This window comes from Cinclus cinclus, chromosome 22, assembly GCF_963662255.1.
Source record: "Cinclus cinclus chromosome 22, bCinCin1.1, whole genome shotgun sequence".
NCBI classification, from domain to species: Eukaryota; Metazoa; Chordata; class Aves; order Passeriformes; family Cinclidae; genus Cinclus; species Cinclus cinclus.
In genome coordinates this window covers 5,820,090-5,842,137 of record NC_085067.1, presented here as the reverse complement: position 1 = coordinate 5,842,137, position 22,048 = coordinate 5,820,090, and the positions used below count along the sequence as shown (strand labels likewise).

The window sequence follows — 22,048 nt, the reverse complement described above, 5'->3', positions numbered from 1 at the left end:
ACCTACCAGCATCCCAGCTAGAAATGACTGAGGAGAGCATGGGCTGACCAAGACACTGCCAGGAGCAAAAATATCATTATCTTTAATTGTGTGATCTGTGTTGTGGCTGGTGGCTCTTATGCAACAAGAATTAGCCCAGAACTTCCCTGTCCAGGGCTCCTGTTTTATTCACTCACCACCAGCAGCACTGCCTGGTCCATGGCATCCAGGCAGGAGGCAATTCCAAATCCATTTGTAAATCCTTTCACAGCAAATTGTCAACATCACAGCTGCAGGCAGCTTCATCAAGAGCAGCTCCCACATCTTTACCTGTTTGGGAATAGGTCTAAGACAGAGGGTGACAGCTGTGGAAAGTGCAAGATGACACTACTGCCTTGGGTACATTCAGTGCAGCTTTTCCAGCATTCATTTGCATTAACACACCAGAAACTCCTTCCAACACGGCTTTAAATACTGGGCAAGGCTCAGCTGGCTGAAATATCAGTACTAGTGGGATATAGTACTGCCTTTTCATGTCAGCCAGAATAAAGCTTCACTGCCACAAGCAACAGCAATGCAGGTAAACTGAGTTATGTTATAAATACATATTTACATATAAATACATGTCCTGCTCTGGGTATTGGCTTTTCGTAAACATTAGAGTGGATACTATATGTGTGGTGTTGAAATGGTTTTTTAAGATACAGTTTTCTTTAGGAGTAACATAGGCTGATAAAGTGTCTGTAATAACTGAACTAGCTGCTTGGTTGGATAACACTCAGTGAAAACACCTGCTATTGATACACTAGTTATCAGCACCGACTGTAGGTGCTAAATTAAGAATACTTAAGACTGGTAAGAAAAATAAATTAAAACCAAGCCAAGAAACATGCATACTCTAAAAAGGGGGACTCAAGGAGTGGTCATGTAAAACAATTCTTGGAATATGGAAAATAGTTTATAGAAAAGTTTGAAAGGTCTATGAATATGCAACAGGCTGATGCATTTAAGGGGTGTCTCCAAAACGGCAGGAGTGCTCTTGGCTGAATGCCAAGCACCCAGCTGTATAAACTTCAGCTTTATTGTTTGACTCTTACTGCCTTTTTTTAAACCATTTAAAATCTACCAGGAAAGCAAACCTCTTTTTTCACAGCTACAAAATCAAAGGGTGATGGGAGCTGCTGCTGCTGCTGAAGGCAGAGCTGAGAGTGCCAGGCAGGCTCAGCAGCGAGAGCCCTCTTCAGGCCTCGGCTGGGAAGAAAAACATAATAATAGTAATAATAATAGTAATAATAACTACCCCAGAAACAGCTTTCCCAGGAGAAATTCAAGCCTCCAAGGCAGCCAGGGAGGCACACATCTCCCAACACCCGTACGGCAGCAGAGCCCCCCCAGCCCTTCGTGCGCCTTCATCTCCATCCCGGCAGCACTGGCCGAGGATCCCGGACAAACCCAGCCCGGGAATGTCACAGATCCCGGACAAACCCAGCCCGGGAATGTCACAGATCCCGGAATGGTTTGGTGGGACGGGATCCCGGCTGGGGACAGGGAAAGGACACCCGAGCGGGCCGAGCAAGGGGAGCGGCCCCGGCCCTTCCGCCGGCGGCAGGAAGCAGGAAGGGAACGGGAAAGGGAACGGGAACGGGACCCGGCCGGGCTGCGGGGAGCCGGGCATGGTGGGTCAGCATCTCTGATGGAAGGGGTTCAGGGTGTGGGGAGCCTGGAGCAGTGGGTCAGCATCTCTGATGGAAGGGGTTCAGGGTGTGGGGAGCCTGGAGCAGTGGGTCACCATCATGGGGCTCTGCTGGATGTGGCTCTGGATGCAGGATCCCCCTGCCCAAGGAGAGAGTCCCCCCACCTGCTGTGCTCCCCCAGCTGCAGCGATGCCCCCGTGCAGGATTTTGGGCTGTTTGGTCCCAAAGAGGAATTCATTACCCACCCATCCCAAACACAGCTTGGGTGGCTTCTCCCCAGTTTCAGGGGCAGGTGCCAGCCGTAGCTCAGAGTTGCACCTGGCAGTGCAGAGTTGAGGGTTGCAGTTGATGATCTTGGATGTTTTTTCCAACCTTAATGATTCTATGAATTCCACTCTCCCGTCTCCTCAGCAGGTCTCTGCTCTTGTCCCTCCCTGGGGAGATGGTGGTCCTGCGGGCTGGGCTCTGCCCTGGTCTCACTGAAGACATGATCCAGCTTCTCAGGGCCAATGGCATCAGGACAGGTAACAGGGTGGCACTGGGGGGTCAGGTTGGAGAACATCATCCCCAGTGCTTTGGTGGAGCTGTATCATCCCACGTCCTGGGAGGGTGGTGGTGATGGAATATCCTTCTGTGTCCTCCTTGCTGGATGTCTTCTGGGTCCACCTGGGTGGATACAGTGAGTAAGGACTTGTCCAAAGGAACAGGAGAATGTAAGGACATGGTAAGAGATCCCTGCAGAGGCTCATTGAGGAGTGATCCAGTCTGGCTTTTTAATGGTATTTCAAGAGGGTTTGTGCAGTTTTCCCTCTGAAAATTGCCCAGCTTCCTGGAATGCTTCACTCTGGGCATCTCTTGCTCTTAGAGGGGAAGGAAAAGGTGCTGGGCAGCTCATGAGCAAAATGGAAAATTTTTGGTGGCTTCTCTCTCTGCTCTGTTTTGCAAGAAACTCTTTGTTCTGTGATGAGTGATGGGGCCATGTCAGAGGACAAACTCCTCCACTCACAGTGTTGACAGAGGGCACAGACACTTTTGTTGTTGGTGCAGATTTTGTCTAACCTGGTTGTCTTCTGGTGTTTATGGTCTGACCATGTTTGGCTTCCAACCTCTTGTCCCTCATGTTATTTGCAGTGGTGGACTTTGTGTCTTCAGACCTGGAGGATGTTGCCCAAAAGTGTTCCCTGTCTTACAAGGTAGAAGGGACTCTCCTAACTCCTGGTACATTAACCAGGAATCTCAGAGCTGTTTGGCTCATGAACAAGGAGTGGGCTTGACTGGGGGCACCTTCTGCAGCAGTTGCTGGCCATTGGTCAGTCCCATTTGCAGACATTTGTCTCTGCCCCCAGGCACTGGTCGCAGTCAGACGTGTGCTCCTGGCCCAGTTCTCTGCCTTCCCTGCCAATGGAGCAGACCTCTACGAGGAGCTCAAGAGCTCCACTGCCATCCTGCCCACTGGCAGCCCAAGGTGGGTACCTCACCCACCCACCAGCTCTGCCTGGGGCTGGGTTTGCTGCACAAGGCTGTGGTTGCCAGCACAAGCTTTGAATTTCAGTCTCCAGACCATTCCCATGCACTTGTGTGCATTTGGAAAGGGGAGCTTAAGGATAAATACCTGGTGACTGCTGCCTCTTGGTGCCCCTGCCATTCTGGCTGAAGGGGTGTAGACAATCCCACCTTGTGTCCATCTACCTGTAGCCTGGACCAGCTGCTGGACTCGGGGCTGTACACAGGGGAAGTGACAGAGCTGATGGGAGCCCCGGGCAGTGGGAAGACACAGGTGAGTGGGGTGGAGGACAGGTAGGGTGAAGATGGTGCCATCAGGTGAAGCAGAGGGACATGTGAGGGCTGGCTGACACCCTGTCCCTGTTCCCCCAGGTGTGCCTGGGCATTGCAGCCAGTGTGTCCCTGGGCCTCAAGCAGCATGTCCTGTTTCTGGACTCCACTGGGGGTTTCACTGCATCCCGTCTCTACCAGATGCTCCAAGCCCAGACAGAGGATGAGGAAGAGCAGGCAAGTTCCCCTGGAGCTGGTCCCTCTTTGTATTTGCTCTTGCCTGCAAGAAACCCCAGAGATGGTTTATCTTTCCAGCTCTGCCTTTGTCCTCATAGGTTCCTTTGAGTTCAAATCCTTCCTTCCATGGCCCAGTGGGTGCCATGCTTAGGACAGACACTGTTCCTTGTTTTTTTTCTCTTGGGAGAAGAGAGGGTCTTACTGGACTTGCAGGACTTGGCTCCCTGAGCTCAATCCATGTTGGTTTTCCCATCAGTGCAATAGGGGCAGTGGTGTTACTGGGGTGGAGGCAAATGTGGTAGAATAAGGATCCCTGGCTTTGTGGCATGGTGCAAGTGCAGAGAGCTGCTGGCAGCTGGGACAGGAGGAATAGGACAAGTCCTGGGGAGACTGAGGCTGGATTTTGTGCTGCAGCTGGAGGCTCTGCAGCGGATCCAGGTGGTTCATGTGTTCCACATCTATGAGCTGCTGAGTGCCTTGCAGGAGCTGCGGGATCGCCTCTCCCAGCAGGTAGGAGTGAACCTCTGGGCCCCTCTCCCTTCCCCAGAGCTGCAGGGAGGGCAGCAGGGCTTATGTGCCTGACAAGTGACTCCAGATTTCCTCATCCTGGGGGCGGTGGAGCCTCTGTGCAGCTCACAGCCTCCAAAGCTGCTGGATTTGTTACTCCACGTTGCACGTGGTGCCTCCTTGCAGGTCGTGAGCTCCATGGGACCTCTCAAGATGGTGGTGCTGGACTCGGTGTCGGCTGTGATCTACCCTCTGCTGGGTGGCAGGCAGTCAGAAGGTGAGCTGGGTCACTGCGGGTGCCAGGAGGCTGCAGAGCTCTCTGCTCATCCTGAAAAGCTTCTTCCACCCATGTGTGTTGTGCCTGGAGTGGGGGCTGGGGCAGGACTGGGATATGACTGGGTGAGGATGTGACTTCTCCCATCTTTGTCTTTGGGACTGGATAAAAGATAAAACTGGATAAAACACTCCAGAGCTGGCTGTGGATGTGCACACTCATGGCAGTAGTCTGAAACACATCCAGGGGAGGCAATGAACTCTTTGCCCATAAATTAAAACTTCTCTTACAGTGTCAGAAATGCATCATGGTTGCTGGCACAGTTTGCAGAGCTCTTTCTGCCAGAAAGGACCATAAATCAGAAGTGAGGATGCCAAGGAGTCTGCTCAAACACCTCCCAGAGGGTCTTGCACAGCTTGGTGGCAGCCAGTGCTATCACAGGAGGTCCCCTGACAGCTGTGGGCTGTAGGAAATGAAGCTGAGAGCCTGGGAGATGGATCCTGTGCCTGCTAAATCAACATGGCCAGCTTTGTCTGGAGCTCCTGGTGCTTTTGTAGGGGTTTTTGGCCTTGGGCTTTCTTAGATAGGAAAGGATGGGGAGTGGTCCAGGGAAGGTGTCCATGAACACAAGTGCTGGCACTGAATCCAATGCTCATGCAAATCCAGATGTCAGCTGCTTCCAGAATGTACTTTGGGGGCTGATCCCAGACAGCCAAATGCTTTGTCCTGCTCCAGGTTTGGCCCTCATGATGCAGCTCTCCAGGGAGCTGAAGACCCTGGCCAGGGAGTTCAGCCTTGCTGTTGTGGTGAGTGTTGCTGTGCTTTGTCCTTCGTGTGCTGGTGTGTGTTGAGGAGCCATGGAGAGGCTCTGGAGCCTGTGGGAGAGGGCACCCCACTCTCAGCTAAGCAGGAGCCAGAGGCCTCCTAACACCTCCCCCTCCCCCCAGTGCCCTGCTCCCCAAAATCTTTACAGCCTGCAGATGTCTTGTTCCAAGCATGGGGCAAGACCTGGGCTGATGTGCTGCCTCCCACCCTTGCTGTCCTCTGCCATTCACTGGATTGAGCAAGGCAGAGTTAAGTACAGGCAGATTAGAAGGCTGGTTGTGTTTATTTTTGATATAACACCATTAATTTTAGGGGCTGGCCAGCTTCCTGGGTAACCTCTTGATCACCTTGCAGGAGCTGCGGGGCATTGCATCATCCCACAGGAGCTGGAAAGGGCCTGCTCTAGCCTTCCCCAGCTCTTAGCCAAGCAATTGCATTTGCCAATGCACCAGACAGGTGGGTGGGACCACAATTAATGTGTCTGGACAGGGAAGGCCACACCAGAAGATGGTGGTCTGCTGAGCCTGGCACTGGAAGGTGTGGAGACAGTCCTGCCCTTCATCATGATAAAGTGACTAGGACAGCATGTCTGGAAGGACACTTGGAGGCCCCAAGTTAAACTTTGTGGTGACTTCAGCACCAGGAGTGATGCAGCTTGCAGATAGCAGTGAACTCCCTGAGTAATGCTCTGGGGCAATTACCTGGGCTGTGTTCAGAGGGGATGGCAGAGGAGCTGAAGGAGGGCTCAGGATGGAGAAGGAAAAACCTTCCTTGAAGTAACAGCCTGGCCAGGATTTCCTGGTGACCTCCAGTGTTTCACTACACCAAGTGGTGCTGCTTTTGCCAGGCACTGATAAGTGTGCGTTGTGCTGCAGGTGACCAACCAGGTGACAAGGGACAGCAGCACTGGCCCACTGAAGCCAGCCCTTGGCCGTTCCTGGAGTTTTGTGCCCAGCACCCGGGTGCTGCTGGAGAGCAAAGAAGGCACGTGGGAGAAAAGCTCCACACAACGTGCTGCTTCCCTGGCCAAGTCACCCCGTCAGGTGAGGCTCCCTGGATCCATCCCTTGGGAATGCAGCTGTGGGATTGGCCCTGGCTCCTGTGGGAGTGGGAGAGGAGCTTGTGCAGCCTGGTTGGATGCGACAGAAGAGAGGAGCATCTCTTCCCAACAGCCTGGGCTGGTATTTATAGGCAGGATAAATGAGTGGCATCACTTCCAACCCAGGTCACTGCGTTCCTGGTGTTGGTCTCACTGCCCTGATGGTGTGTGGGCAGTGAGGGTCCTGTAGAAATAGCTCTGACACCTTCAGAGGTGACGTCAGCTTGAGTCCTGCCTTGTGCACAGGCAGCACTGCCTGAGCCTCCTGGCTCTGAGCCTGCTCTGCTGCTTGATCCACACAGATTTGGGTATGGTGCTGTGCTGTGCTAGGCAGCAAAATACATCCTGGATGTGCTAAATAATGGTGTATCTGGGGGTGTCTTAGAGCAAGATGTTCTTTCCTTGCTAAATTGCATTGTCTGTATCTCTGCATTCAGCAGACCCAGTTAAAACAGGGGCACCTGCAGAAGGAAATCCTTAGGGGGATGTAACTGGGATTTTTGGCTCTGGGACAGGAGATGGAGTGATGTAGAGTCTAACAGGGTGAGGATAAGTTTGCTCTGTTTCTCCTTGCAGCCAACAGGCATCCAGGTGGAGCTGGATATTGGAAATGGTGACGTGTTGGAACCGAGCCTGGTGACACCCACACAGGGACTCTGATGGGATGGAAAAGCAAATGTCACAAGGTTCAAGAGAGCTGCACAAAAGCAGGCAAGCACTGAAGGTTTTAAAAACTGAGAGACTGAGAATCCTGCAGCCATGGGAAGGACCAACATAAGAAATCTCTTGTTCTTCTGCCTCATGGAAAAACTGAGCATGGGGTTCCCTGGAGCCCTCTGTGCCCAGCAGATGTTGCCTGCAGTGGTTGGATTGTGAGAGAGCAGACAATCAGGTCCTATCCTCTGCAGGCTTGCAGGCTTGTCTTCACACCCCCCCCCCCCCCCAGAGCCAGTCCTGTCCTCAGGTGTGGTTTGGGATCAGCTGCCTTGTCCCTGCACAACCCCACAACTGCCCGTGCTGGTTTTGTTCTTCCTGTGGCTCACTGCCCTCTGGTCCTGGAGTTCTGATCATCCTTGGGCCCACAGTGCACTTGGCTCAGAAATAAAAGGAAAAAAAGCAGTTGCACATTGCTGTAGTTGTTGAGAGCTGGAATGCAAATAATGACAGCTGCTCTGAACTTAAATTAAAATGTTGAGCAGGACTGGGGTGGGACAGGCTGCTGATGAGCAGGGACATAATGAGATGCTTGATCTTCCCTTCTCCCCAGAGTAACACCAGAACCTGTGGGAACCTGCTGGTGTTTTTGGGGCACAGCTGGACTATGTAAAGGCTTGCTGATAACTCATGGAAGTTCTGATCTGGATCAGCTGAGGCAGATGGGTCCTGTCTGCTGCCAGCTGGCCCTGCTTGATGCTCAAGGACCTATTCAATTGCATGTGGTGATGTTTAAAATGCTCTTCCCGTGCTCCAGTGCTTTCTAGCTGCTCTTGCCTGCTCTTGGCAACCTCCTGAGGAGAGGGGAGGCTTGGATGTGGAGTTTCCTTTTGATCCCAGATACCTTCAGTTTGAGAGACCTCCTTGGCAGGTGAGCTGAGCCATGGCTTGCACTTCAAGGCAGCTGATGGAGAAGTTGGGGACTGGGACTAATTAGGCTTTGCTCATTAAACTAATAACACAGCAGCACAACTCCTGGAGCCCTCTAAGGCTGTGCTTGGCACATTAAATACACAATTTTTACTGAAAGCTTCTTAAAGTTGTGTATTTGTTTGCATTTCTGGGCTCTCCAGGAGGGGAGGTCTGGCTCTAGGGATTGCAGCCTGGTTGGTTGTGGTGAAGAGGAATAGCAGAAATTTACCTTATTAGCTAATTTCTTGTTAATTAATTATTTGCTAGCTCCTCTCTTGGAACTGTGGATAAAGAGGTAGTACACGCGCATTTTAATTGATAAATTATCTCTCTGCCTGAGGTTCTGTAGGGGAAGCAAAGCTCTTGTGGGGGAGTGTGGAGCAGGGAAGAGCCAAATAGAAACCTCTGGGGCTATATTTGATCCAAGAGGGCTTTCTAAACGTTTCCTTCCCCTAACCATCATGATGAGAACAGGAACAATATGCTTTGAACCCTCGTTCGAGTCAGCATGAGACCAACCATGTGTGCATCTTCCCTGTGATCCCTGAGAAATGACAGAAGAAATTCCAGCCTTGCTCTCAGTCACCAGGGAGTCATGGGGTGGTGACTCAACAGGGACACACTGCCAGTCTGTCAGGAAAGGTGATGGTGTGAAGTCTGGGCTCCTTCAGAGCTTCCCATCCCAGCTTTCATTGCCACAATCGTGACTGGGGGGAATTTTCTCTCCTTGGCATTCAGCTAATTGCAGCTGTGGGAGTTTTTTTTCCCCTTTTGGGATACATCTGGGAAGGTTGGGGAGGGTGGTGTGATTTAGGGCCTGGCTGGGTTTCATATGGCAGCTCTTCTGCTCCCAGGTGTGCTCCGAGGTCACAGGGGTGTTCTGAATTTCTGGCTGTGTTGCTTCAGGGAAGGTGTTGCTGTGGGTGCTGGCTGTTGCAATGTGAGGACAGCAGGAGTGTTCAGGGCATGGGAATCTCTTACCCCATCTGGAAAATCTTGACTTCCTACTCAAGCTAATTTGCTCTAATTTTGCATAGTAAAATCAGGCTTAAAGGAGTTTCAGATCTAAATCTTAGACTTTCCCCTCCATGCTCAGACAGGCACTCCTGCAGCTCCAATGCAGAGCTTGCAACGTCCTTTTCCCCTGCCTCTTCCCCATGCCCAAAACAGCTGGAAAACCACTGGAAAAGCTTGGAGCAGGGCAGTGAATCCCAGCCTAGGGCAGGCAGGGCACCTCTCACCCTAAGCAGCAGGGATTCCTTTTGGCACTAAGGGCTTATTTGCCTTGACATATATAATATATACATATAAGTGTGTGTTTGCACGCAGTGTGTGTGTAGGTATAGAGATGCGTGTCCATGTGTCTGTCCGCCTGGCTGTGCGTCTGTATCTCAGGTTGAGAGGACAGGAATCTCAAGCTGTGCCAGGGGAGGTTCAAGTTGGACATTAGGGGAAAGGAAGGGTGGTTAAAGATTGGAATGAGCTGCCCAGGGCGGTGGTGGGGTCACCTTCCGTGGGGCGTTCAAGGAAAGACTGAACGTGGCACTCGGTGCTCTGGTCTGGTCCAAGAGATGTTTTCCATCCCGACCGATTCTGTGATCTCTCGGTGTACGCTCACTTCCCGTGCAATACCGATAAGCCCCGTGCGCACCCAAGGCATTCCCCCAGCTCCCACGGGACCCCGCAATGTCCCGTCCCCCCCGCCCTCCTCCCACCTGCCAGGGGCGGGTCTCGAACCTACAGCTCTCGGCCCGCCGCGCAGTCCTCCCAGCCGCTAGGGGGCGGTGCTGCCCCGCCCGGCGCCCCTGGGGCCGCTCTGGCCGCCGGGCCCCGAGGGCAGTTGCCATAGCGCCGCCGCCGCCGAGTGCAGGCAGCCGGACGGGAGCGCAGCCAGCCGGGACACGGCTCCTCGGGGGGAAGGTGAGGCGCTTGGGGAGCTGCTGGCCCCGGGGGGCTGCTAGGTGCGAGGGGGTGTGTGGGGCTGTGTGGGGCTGTGAGGTCTCGGGGAGGCTGAGAGGGTTTGGGGAGTGTTGGGGGTGTGTGAGGCCTCGGGGAGGCTGGCAGAGTTTCGGGGGGTGGAGCACTGAGGGGAGCAGGCAGGACTGGGGAGTGTGGAGCATTGGGATCCAGGGGGTGCAGGCAGGACTGGGGAGTGTGGAGCATTGGGATCCAGGGGGAGCAGGCAGGACTGGGGAGTGTGGAGCATTGGGATCCAGGGGGGCAGGCAGGACTGGGGAGTGTGGAGCATTGGGATCCAGGGGGGCAGGCAGGACTGGGGAGTGTGGAGCATTGGGATCCAGGGGGGCAGGCAGGACTGGGGAGTGTGGAGCATTGGGATCCAGGGGGGCAGGCAGGACTGGGGAGTGTGGAGCATTGGGATCCAGGGGGTGCAGGCAGGACTGGGGAGTGTGGAGCATTGGGATCCAGGGGGGCAGGCAGGACTGGGGAGTGTGGAGCATTGGGATCCAGGGGGTGCAGGCAGGACTGGGGAGTGTGGAGCATTGGGATCCAGGGGGAGCAGGCAGGACTGGGGAGTGTGGAGCATTGGGATCCAGGGGGAGCAGGCAGGACTGGGGAGTGTGGAGCATTGGGATCCAGGGGGAGCAGGCAGGACTGGGCAGTGTGGAGCATTGGGATCCAGGGGGAGCAGGCAGGACTGGGGAGTGTGGAGCATTGGGATCCAGGGGGAGCAGGCAGGACTGGGGAGTGTGGAGCATTGGGATCCAGGGGGAGCAGGCAGGACTGGGGAGTGTGGAGCATTGGGATCCAGGGGGAGCAGGCAGGACTGGGGAGTGTGGAGCATTGGGATCCAGGGGGAGCAGGCAGGACTGGGGAGTGTGGAGCATTGGGATCCAGGGGGAGCAGGCAGGACTGGGGAGTGTGGAGCATTGGGATCCAGGGGGAGCAGGCAGGATTGGGGAGTGTGGAGCATTGGGATCCAGGGGGAGCAGGCAGGACTGGGGAGTGTGGAGCATTGGGATCCAGGGGGAGCAGGCAGGATTGGGGAGTGTGGAGCATTGGGATCCAGGGGGAGCAGGCAGGATTGGGGAGTGTGGAGCATTGGGATCCAGGGGGAGCAGGCAGGATTGGGCAGTGTGGAGCATTGGGATCCAGGGGGAGCAGGCAGGATTGGGCAGTGTGGAGCATTGGGATCCAGGGGGAGCAGCAGGCAGGATTGGGGAGTGTGGAGCATTGGGATCCAGGGGGAGCAGGCAGGATTGGGCAGTGTGGAGCATTGGGATCCAGGGGAGCAGGCAGGATTGGGGAGTGTGGAGCATTGGGATCCAGGGGGAGCAGGCAGGACTGGGGAGTGTGGAGCATTGGGATCCAGGGGAGCAGGCAGGACTGGGGAGTGTGGAGCATTGGGATCCAGGGGGAGCAGGCAGGACTGGGGAGTGTGGAGCATTGGGATTGCTGCAGAAAGCAAAAGTTTTTCAGAAAATAAAAGTCCTCGGGTGTCCTTCTGAGCAGTTTGTTCCTCTAAGCAGGTCAAGGTGTTTCCTGTGGGAAAAGTAGTGACTCATCCTCTGTTTCTTAGCAGTATTTTGGTGTCTGCAGGTTAATAAGTGTCTGCTCTGCAGTGAGGGCAGGGTCCTGCCCGAGTCTCCTCAGGTTAAAATGCTGAGGATGGACAGGCTTAGTGTTTGACCCTGTGCTAAAGAACCAGTTGCACTCCAGAAGAAAAACTCAGGTGTTTTCCAGCACTGCAAGTACAGCCAGGTGTGCTTAATCAAGTGTAGCATTAAAGGTAGATAGGAACGGTTGAATTTTATGCCTCTTGGATTAAGCTGTGCTCAGGGTAATGTTTAATTGGCTGAGACAAAAGGGGTTTATTTGTGTGTTTCATTTGAGCTCACTTCCTCCTCTGTGACACACAGTGTGTCTTCTGTGGGGAGCACAGGATGTAACCTCGGGTGTTGGTCTGGGAGAGCTGTTCCACAGCAGGGCAGGGACCTGTGGCAGTTTTCTGTTCTTTCTAACCTCACTCTGGAGTTGGTGAAGAGCTTAGTGGAGCTACAAGAAGCTTTTTTAGCTCTCCATATCATTAGGATGGGAGAAGACAGGTGCATTTTAAGTAGGTATTTTAATGTGTTTACACTGTGGTGGGTTGTATTTCAACACTTTGAAGCTCAGATTTTAAGATAGATGATCATTAAGGCATATACACGATTGCATAACCAAAAAGAGTTTTAATCCTTTGTTTTCCCACTGTTAACTTGTTTTTCCAGAGCTGAGGAGTGAAGCAGAAAGCTGTGATGAGCTTTAAGTGTTTCTTCCAAATTCCAGATCCTTGGGTTTACCTACCTCCATCCATCAAACACTGAATTCCTGAACACCTTTGTGTCCACAGTGATGGGGAAGGGGATCTTGTAGCTGTCCTCTGGAATCACAATTGTTTTTGGTGGCACTCTTGGGTCTAATGAACCAAAACAATGACCTTTGGCTGTTGTGTCTCCCATTGGGGCTGGGAATCCTGGAGCAGGTTTACCCAGCTGCAGCACTGACTGTACATCCACTCAGCTGTAGCAACTGAACTTTTAATTAAAGGCTGATTGCCATGACAGTGGTGCTCATGGGTTAATGCTTAATTGCTCAAGTTTCTGCTGAATTGGAATAGTTTAAGTCATCATTTAAGTATTGTATTTAATTGTAGGGTAGAAAAAGTAGGATGGCTTTCAGTGAGGCTCAGTGTTTGTCATTGGCAGGTACCATGTGATTTGGCTCCTAAAATGGGAGCTGAATGCACTACTCTTCCCTGAGAGTACAGAGGAATCATATATATGAGCTTTTGGGAGGTTAATGGTCACTGGTTGAGTTTGACTGAAATCTGTCCTCTTCACATCTTCAGTTTTCTCTTTATTGTTGTTGACTTCAGTGTGGGTTTGTGTTGTTTTGTTTATTTGTTTAATGGTGTATTTTTTACTTCTTGTGCAACTTTGCACCACGGTTTGTTGTTAACAACAACTGAGATTGTAAACTCTTCAATTAGGCTGGAGTATGATCTGAGCTGAACTGCCAGTGTTGTTATTAAACCTGGAGTTGGACTTTGAACCAGTTTTTTCCTGGAGGGTAGAAGCAGATTTCCATGGTGTGCTCTCTTTTCCTCTGGCTCTCCTAGGCCAGCTCGGAGGGGACAGTGGATCTGGGCAGGCTCTGTCTGACCCAGCATTGCAGTTCGTGTCTCATGTTTGGCTGGGTAAAATGTTCTCCTCACCTAGGATGTGTTGGTTCCACTGTAGGAAAAATGGTGTTTAATTAGGGTTAGGCTACCTTCCTGTCCCTTACAGTGTTTTTTCCTAGGATATGGAATCAGAGTGGATTGGGTTGGAAGGACCTTAAAGATCCCCAAGCTCCATCTCTAAACCTTGTGACCAGTTCTGAGAGATACAGAGCCTGATCTGAAGATAAGAAATCAAAACATGTTGAACCAAGTTCTTGTGCTTAATGAAACACGCTGTGGGCAGCAGGCTAATGTGGGCTGCAGAAAAGTGTGTGCATGTGGCCCTTTTTTGGACACAGCTGTGTGTGACCTGCTGCTGAGCAGGGAGAGAGGACCTCTGGGTAGTTAAGAGAAATTGGTTCTTGTCTCTAGTCCCGGCTCTGACTGCAGACATAACCTGGTTTTACCTGGATGTTGCTGGCAGTCTGGATTGAGCTCTGGAAGTGGTGCAGCCGGAGTCCTGGTGAGGTCTCTGATGCTGTTCTCAGTGCCTGTGCCTTGTGCTCTGCACTTCCATCTATTTACCTGGTGCAAATGTTCCCACAGCCCTCCCCTGATTGCCCATTGTGAAACCCCAGCCTGGCTCCTGCTCCCCGGAGTAATTCCAGTCGTTTTCCTTGACAGTCCCTCTCTGTGTTTTCCTCCTCTCCCCAGAGGCTGTCCTGGGAGTGTGAACTTCCCGGGCCAGGGAGTGCTTTGCAGGGGTGAGTAAGTGGAATCTCTGTTTCACAGGTGGGGACAATCCCGTCACTGCTGGGCTGATGTCGGGACCAGGACTCACCTGCATGCAAAGGTTTCTAAACCCCTGCTGGTAGGTGCCTCTAAAGTTGATTATTTAGTCTTCAAACAACAATGCAAGGTTGAAAAATCACCCTCTTCTTTAAGAAACCAGGAGTGTGACTGTCAGATCAAAAATTCAGATTTTTTATTAGGTTTTTCCTTCTTTCTTAGCTGATTTCCTCAGAACTGAGATGCTTTATTCTAACTTCTGAAAGGCCTTTTTGGCTTGTGAAATTTATGCTCCCATAAGGGACTTTATTTAGAAAGAATTGTTGTTCTGAAATGCTGTTAATTCTTCTCTGCGTCTGTAAAATCTACAACTTCTTCACATTAATTGCTCTTGAGGTTTTCAGTTTACTCAAAAGGGCTCATCAGGCTTCTTTCTCTAATGCCCTCTGGCTCCTCTGCCAAATAGTCTTGGAATAGGAATTTCCACATTTTATTTCAGTGGAGACTAAAATATTCATTAAACATCAGCTTTTTTTAAATGCTGCCACCTTTTTATATTGAGAAGGTTGTGGGATGTGCTTATAAGAATATATTTAAGGAGCATATGCTTTGAATCTTTTAGTTTAGGCTGATGTTAAGTGAGATTTGAAACTCATTAAATGCAATTTAAATTTAAAATACTCTCTTTTGGGAGTATCTTGTTGCATGGTAACATCTGCTGTGAGAAGGATGGTTCCTTTGGGCATTATATATTCTATATATACACATGGATGACTTCAAATTGCAGCGTCACAAGTGGCATCACTGAATCCACACCACTTGAGCTTTTATTGGTTTGGCTTTTCCCTAAATGAGTCAGGAACTGCATCCCACAGAATTCCAGACTGAAACTGATGGGATGTTACTTTTTGTTGATGTTCAAAATACCTTGCTCAGAGCAAAATGACTGCGGGCACCAGGGGATGGCTGCCAGGTGTCCTTCACCAGAGACTCAGATCAGCAGTTCCTGTGTTTGAGGTCATCCTCCACGAGGTGAGGTTGTGTCATTCATTAATCAGTTTGCTTCCATGGAAGTGTTGGTGCTTCCCAGGACTTTGCCTGGGCCATGATAACTTGGAAAACTGCCCAGCAGTGCTGTCCCTGGGCACAGAGGGTGATAAGCAGCAGCTTCATGCTCTGCTGTAGTTCACTGTTAAAATCATTGTGGCCAGGCTGGAAACACAACTGGTGCTGCAGCTCCGAGGCAGTGAGCAATTCCTTCTCTGTAGGATTGCCTTGGAATTTGTTTTATATGTATCTTAAAAAGGAGCTTTTATTCATCTGCTGGAATAGATTCTTTATAGACACTTTGAATTGATAATCTGAGGACAAACAGGCCTCTGTGTTCCTGAACGGTTTTTAAAATGGCAAATTAATGGTTAGAAGAAGGGAAATCTCTGTTTAGATTAACAAAATAACTTTTTTCTTACTGAATCCATGAACCTCTTCCTATATATATGGCCAGCAGTCTGGGCCAGCAGCAGAGATGGATAGAATGTCAAGCTTGATAGATTGTTGGAGCTGGTTTTTGGTAGTTAAATGATAATGGAGCTGTTGTGTGCTTGCATGGAAACACTGAGCTCTGTGTGCAGACTTCAGCCTGGAGAAAGTTCCAATTGTTCCAGAGGAGGGTGAGTTCTAAAATGCAGCTTCTGTGGCTGGTGGCACAGCTGGCCAGATCCCTGCCTGTCCTGAGGCTGTTGCACAAGCATTGCAGGAGAGTTTGGAAACAGTTTATTTTTCAAATTCCAAGTAAAGTATAGATTTCCAAGTCCCCTGTGACTGTGTAATTTAAAAAGTAGAAATTGAAGCTGCTTTTTATGTAGGGGCTGTTTAATGCTCTTGGAGCTCAGGGCCCAGGTTCCTGCCAGTCAGACAGAGGCTGATATTGCATAATCCATGCCTTATATCCCTCAGATGGAAGGGCTGATCAGTTGTTGCAGGGGATCATGCAGTTCTTTGTCAGCTCAGTCAAACCTGATCTGTCACTGTTCATCTTGTGCAGAGGGCTCTGGGGTAGGAGGAGCAAGATTTTGTCTCTCATGCAGAATTGAAACGAGAGGGAGTTGAAACTTTAATAAAAATAATGCCAAGCCATCAGTATCCTTTTTGGAAATCTACTTTTCTATTCCTGCTGTTATTTATACTGTTTGTTACTTGATTCTTTGACCTGAATACAAATCACAGACAGATTTTTGCAATGGAAATACCTAAGTCAAGAAGGTCATTCTGAGTGAAGAAATTCCTGGAAAGTATGGAAATGTGGTGTTCAGCTCACTTCAGGGCTTCAGGAGCGACTTGGAATGGCTACAAGGTGTGCAGGGGGGAGTACAGCTGGAATTCAAAGCACCTGTAAATGACTGTTTGTATATGGCAAAATAGCACACTGAGAAACAAAGCACTTGCAGCATTTCTTTTTATCTGCCTTCAGAGACACCAGAAATCTGCAGATTACCTTATCTGATCACCCTTTCTGAACTCTGCCATGGGTGAAAACCAATTTCAGGGTTTAAACTGGATTTGTTTTAGAGAGAACACACAACACATTTAATACAGATTTGCCATTTTGGTTCCTTGGAACCCTTAACGTTGCATGATTTCAGTTTGTTCAGCTCTTGCTGTGGTAAAGGCCGTTTATATCAGGTTTTCAAACAATGTGTTCAACTGCATATAATGAAGCCTTTTCATCCAACAGAGTGTAGTCCAGAGCCCAGCCTGGGTCATGAAAGGCTTTACTTTGTCTGAGGGAAGTAAGATGATCGTTCTTGGAATGAGGCCTGTCTCCCTCAGTGCTGCTCTGCCCAAAGCCAAACTCACTTGCTAAGGCATTGTTCTGGAGGCCTGAGCTTGCTTTTTTCACTTCTGGATGTGGCTCTTAATAACACGAGCTAAAGCTTTCATTGCTCTGGCAGGAGTAACAGATGCAGACTTGGCTTTAAATCTAATACATGGTGCTATTTCCTAAAAATTTCCCTAATGAAAGAAAGGAGTATAAACTGTTACTGTCCACTGTGTGCTTGACTGGTCACCCTTTATTCTTGATTATGGAAGAAACAGTCTAAATGTATTGACCAAACCTTCTAAAATTCTAAGGAAAAGGGTTTGTTTTTTTTTTTTTTTTTTTTTTTGCAACATGTAGAAAATATTTCAAATCTGAAATCCTGAGCCAGCAGTTTGAGAGCATGCTGCCTCCTTCACACCTTAAGTCCCAAGAACGTTTATTTTTTTTTTATTTTTTTTTTGTAGTGGTGTTTTTGGTTTTTTTTAAGGGCACGCTTGTCAGTAACACTTTTAAGTTGAAAAGCCCCTTTAAGTAAAAACAAACTTTTTGAGCAATATTTTATTATGCATGTTGGCTATAATTTTTGTTGTGAACTGAGAAAGAACTCAAACAAACAAAAGTGGCATAAAAAATGAACAGGACTTGCATTGTCTTTTGCACTTTCATCAAACATGAATTTGGCCTCAAAATCAACTTGTTTTGTCCTGTGGTTTTGTGTTTCTTTTTTATAAAAATATTTTGTGTTGTAAAACTGTTAGGATGCTCTGCAGAATTGCAAGGAGGTTGTTCACTCTCACTTCTTCCCTTAAGTGCCTCACTTCTATGAGCTCTGCAGTTCTCTTGAAGTATTTAATTCCATTATGAATACAGTACTGCTTTAAAGAAATGAAATATTGATTCCATTCCCTGATGGGGCATTATCTGTATTTTACTTATGGAAAACACGAGCACAGAGAACTGAAGTGGCCCTGACTCGCAGAGCTGGAAACTGAAACTAAAAATTCTCACCCTGAATTTTCCCACATTATTTATTTCATTACTAATCTGAAAATAATTACCCAATGATGTTTTTTGAAATTTGGATTTGAGTTTATTTTTAATAGGAATGTCTGGTATCTGATTTAGTTTGTGTAATCAAAAATGGGTCAGTTTCTGCTGAACTGTTGAACTGAGAAGAGTAGAGTTCAAAAGAGAGGAAAGGTCATGCTGATGTTATCAGGTCAGTGGTGGAAAAGATTGTGTCATAGTGCTTCTTCCTTGGTGCAGTCTTGTCTGGTTGTGCTGAAATGCCAGATAAGTTGTTGTTTGTTCGGGATCTGAGGACAAAAGTGAAGTTGTTTTGAGGTTTTATTTAAAAAATAAGTATTCTCTGTTGTTAGAGGGCTGTGTGAAAGTACAAGACAGCTTAGAATGTTCCCAACCTCCATGATAGTTGGTCTGGTTTTATTCTTCATGCCCCAATGCCAGGATTTAGCTTAATATGAAAATCTTGTCTGTCATTTTACAAAGAAAAAAAAACCCAGAATGCAAAGAAATGTTCCTGCCAGTTACAGAGAAGCAGAATGAAAATATGACAGCACCTGTGTGCTGCAAAAGTTGATGATAAACCTCAGCAGAAGGTGAATTGAAAAAACCCAACCAAAAAGAAGTAGATTTATTGGTTTCTAAACCCCAGTGATTTCTGGAGCACTGACTCATGGTGTGTGAATGTCTGGGCTTGCCAGAAGCCTGCACTGAAATGTGACCCTGCTGCCTTGGGCCATATATGGGAAATTTCCCCTCTGACAAAGGTAGGGAATTCAGGAGATGCAGGCTGAAGCTCTCCTACCTCCTGTCCTCTCAGTCTTCTGTAGAAATGCATTCTCTGGCTTGGATCCCACTGGGATTCCACATCCAGCACGTTCTGTTTGATCCCATGAGCTGGGTGGGTTTAGGTGAGCTCTGCCATCAAAGGTGCCCATCCTGCCTCTCTTGGTGCTGCACACAGGTGAAGTTCTTCTCGACAAAGGACTTCAATGTTCTGCCATAACTGATGTATAGAGATGTGGCAGCAAAGGAGAATTGCCTTTTTTTTTTTTTTTTTTTTTGGCTCATGGCTTTAGTTCCCAGAGACAAATGTTTACTTGAATGGTTTGTGAGCCCCTGTGTGAGCTCTTGCACAATCTCCTCAGGATGTGCCCCCTCAACTGTGCAACCAAAACCATGGGACCAGATGGCTGTTGGGTTTGTTCATCTTTGTTTTAATAAAGCCCGGTTTTCAGGCTGCTTTGTTTTGGTTTTCTTTGACTGGATTTCTCAGTCCTTAATGTTCTGCAGAGATTAAGGCTGGAGGGAGAGAAGCACAGCAGTTGAACAAGGATGGTGGTGAAGGAACCCATGTAGAACTCTCCAGCCCTAGAAACAAGCACTGCAGATGGTTGGGAATGGACTTTCACACGACATCGGTCCCACGAATGCTGTGGAGAGTTCATGCTCATCCTGCTGGCACACACTGGGTGCTAAGGCTTGAACTCTCCCTCAGTTTTCAAGCTCTTCTCCAGGGCTGCATGTAAGCAGTTCTTAATGTCAGATACTTCCGTGCTAAATGGAGATTGGCACAAGAATAATATTTATGAAAATGCTTTAAGAGTACAACTTCAAAGTCCCTCTCAAAGTTGCACCTGTATTAACTTCCTTCAGATGAGAGTGGGGTATTTTCCCTTGTCCACAGGTAAGGTGACTAAACCATACATAAACTCACTTTTTTATTGTGCTATCTTTTGTTATCTCAGGAACAAAACCAGTCCTCAGGTTTGTAATCAACATCCTGGACCTTTTTTTAACTGCTGACTAATTTCTAAGTATTTCTGCAGCCTGGGAGGGCAGAGCTTCCCACACCATGTTGGATGTGACTTGTGTGCTGAAGGAGATTTGCAGCTGAATTTTCTTCTATTTCAGCACCTAGTTTGGATTTGAATTCAGATTAATTTGGAATAGGCATAGCTATGAAATGAGTCTGCAGTGTTTGTACTTGTTGCAGTGTGCCTCCGTTGTATGCATCCAGATCTGTTTCAGTCCAGCCAAATAAAAATTATCTTTTTTCAGGCTCCAGTTAAATAGGTTAGAGGTTGCCTGCCAGTCTGCACAGAGCTGGTGCATCCAGTCCTACTGCACGTACACTTTTCCACTTGTATAAATTCTGTGGGGTTTAGGTTTGTTTTCTTCCAACAGCTCCTGGAATAAGGTGGGGAGAAGAGTAGGTTTGGCATGTGAGGAATTTTGAGACTGTATTTAGATTTTTGGAGAGGTGAAATTTAGAAGTTTACTGGTTAAAAATAAACCCATAGCTTGGCATGACAAATAATTTCCAGGATTTCTGACTGGTGTTGTAATTTATCAGCAAACAGTCTCAGTTCTGGGTGCCTGAGACACAGTGATAGCTCAGTCTGTGGAGCTTTAGGGCCAACTGCAATCCCAGTTTCAGGGAAACTTAATGTAATTCTGGCTGGTCTTGTCCAATCCTGTGTTTGAGGAGCTCTGTCTGGGATGATGTAGCCCTCTCTTCTCCTTTCAACTACCCCCATATGCTGGTGCTTCATTCCAAAGATGAACTGTTGGTGAATATGCAATTTATCCAGTTGTCATAATGAAACAAGATGTGATTGTAACCATAGACCTCTGGGGCCAGGGATTCCAATGGAAATAGCTTGATCTCTTTTTACCTGGAGTGGGGAACTTAAGATGTGATGAAAATACAAATTTATATCCTTTCTCCTCCCATTTTTTCTCCAGCTCCCTGAAGTCTCCCATTTAGGAAAGGGTGTCCATTAAGCCATCACCTTCCAGCAGAGGGGATTCCAAGCTGTTCCCTGGTTAAACTGTGGATCTGCTTCTGTTTGTTTGCAATACCCAAACACTGAAGTCACTGAGTCCACAGCAGTATTTTGCAGCACAGCAGAAACTTATTTTCAGCAAGGTTCTATTCTGGGCATTGTAAAATTTGCTGAGAGAGGGAGGTATTTGTACTGTGGAGAGGAGGAGTCCCTGAAAAGCTCCTGCTGTGCCTTTGGAGCCACTTTCTGGCTCCCAGATGGGCACAGGTCCAGGAAACATCCCCCAGATGTTGTCATGTGGCCATCATGGAGGAGTTGTCGAGGTGGGTTTTGAGACTAAACCTGGATAGGATGGACCCTTCCTGGAGTAGGGCTGGCTAGGGAAGCTGCACAGTTATTTAAATGTTCAGGTTTTCATTGAGAATTTATTGCTGTCTATTGCAATTACAGTTTTAGCAGTGACCCATGCAGCTGAATCCAAGAAAACCTGTGAGAGAAAAATCCAGCATGGACCTTTTTCTCCATAATGAGAAAGACTGGTTGAGTTGGGAGGGTATAGTCTGGGATTCCTGGACTGCTCCTTACTGATGTTTTGGTGGAGAACTTCCTTTTTCAGTGATACTTTTGGGTGTGAGACTAAGGATAGAGACACATCCAGCCATGCACGATGCTGGGAATGATAAGAAAACAGTACTCTGGAATCTTGCTTCTCCAGAGTCTCCTTTCTTCCTCCTGACTTGGTTCATGCTGTAATTAGAACTGACTTAACTCGGCCTCGCTGATGAATATCAAACCAGTGTGAAAGAGCACAGGAGCTTTTTGAATTGTTTTTTGGCATAACAGAAGAGTGGGAGATAAGCCTGAGGTCACAGTGTATCCATTGGGAACAGGTATGGGACTAAGGAATTGAGATGGACTGGATAAGAAAAATAATTTTCTAAAAACACATGATTTCATTAATCACTTTGTTTTGTTTTCTGTTAACTTGCTGGAAGAATGTCACCGACTTGCAAAGGAAAAAGGCAGTTGATTTTCCATCTTGGCAGATGTCTTGAGACCTAATTACAGTTAATATAAAATGAGCTTTTTATCTAAATATTTTTCAATGTATAAAATGCAACTTTGGGTCAAAATACACAGTTTATATTAAAATAACTCACCACAGGTATCCAGATCCTTACAAAACAGGATTTCCAAGCTTCTTATGTTAAAATGGGGGAAATCTGGTGTTACTTGTGCTACAGAGGAGAGGGAAAGTGGGCAAGAGTTGCAATTCCAGGTGCAAAGCTGGGAGTCAAGTGAGAAGGTGTCTGTTTTGGAATTAACTTTCTGGGCAATGCTTTATAAATCCCACAGCTTTCTAAAACCATTTTCTCCATTTCAAATGGGAATTGCAGCTCTCTAGTTTCAAAGAGGTGCTTGAAGCGAAGATCCTTTGTGCTTGTAACAGT

The 22,048-nt window shown here is 48.4% G+C and overlaps 2 protein-coding genes across 6 annotated transcripts in view; both read left to right on the top strand.

Annotated features, from left to right (window-relative positions):
* Positions 1–1,597: 1,597 nt before the first annotated feature.
* On the top strand, positions 1,598–7,518 carry RAD51D (RAD51 paralog D). 3 transcript variants are annotated; one of them, XM_062507007.1, is made up of 11 exons: positions 1,598–1,655; positions 2,085–2,197; positions 2,805–2,866; positions 3,020–3,138; positions 3,369–3,450; positions 3,549–3,683; positions 4,098–4,193; positions 4,377–4,467; positions 5,200–5,270; positions 6,165–6,332; positions 6,965–7,518. In XM_062507007.1, the coding sequence occupies exons 2-11, from the start codon at positions 2,116–2,118 to the stop codon at positions 7,046–7,048; spliced, it is 990 nt and encodes a 329-aa protein (XP_062362991.1). In that variant the 5' UTR covers positions 1,598–1,655; positions 2,085–2,115; the 3' UTR covers positions 7,049–7,518. The 3 variants fall into 3 exon arrangements, with proteins under 3 accessions (XP_062362991.1, XP_062362990.1, XP_062362992.1); XM_062507006.1 differs by having other exon boundaries at positions 1,617–1,655; positions 2,088–2,197; XM_062507008.1 differs by lacking the exon at positions 6,965–7,518 and having other exon boundaries at positions 1,617–1,655; positions 2,088–2,197; positions 5,644–6,270.
* A 2,377-nt stretch (positions 7,519–9,895) lies between these two features.
* RFFL (ring finger and FYVE like domain containing E3 ubiquitin protein ligase) overlaps positions 9,896–22,048 on the top strand; it is a 29,576-nt gene continuing 17,423 nt past the window's right edge. Inside the window, exons 1-2 of one of the 3 annotated variants that reach the window (XM_062507181.1) lie at positions 9,896–9,934; positions 13,968–14,046. The gene's annotated coding sequence lies outside the window, so the exon portion shown is untranslated. Of the gene's footprint in view, positions 9,935–13,905; positions 14,047–22,048 lie in introns of those variants that run through there. The other 2 variants (XM_062507179.1, XM_062507180.1) reach the window with 2 other exon arrangements.

Coding starts and splice junctions, on each gene's coding strand:
- RAD51D (XM_062507007.1), top strand. CDS start 2,116: ATGGTGGTCCTGCGGGCTGGGCTCTGCCCTGGTCTCACTGAAGACATG. Junction 2,867..3,019: donor AGTGTTCCCTGTCTTACAAG/GTAGAAGGGACT, acceptor CTCTGCCCCCAG/GCACTGGTCGCAGTCAGACG. Junction 3,451..3,548: donor CGGGCAGTGGGAAGACACAG/GTGAGTGGGGTG, acceptor CTGTTCCCCCAG/GTGTGCCTGGGCATTGCAGC.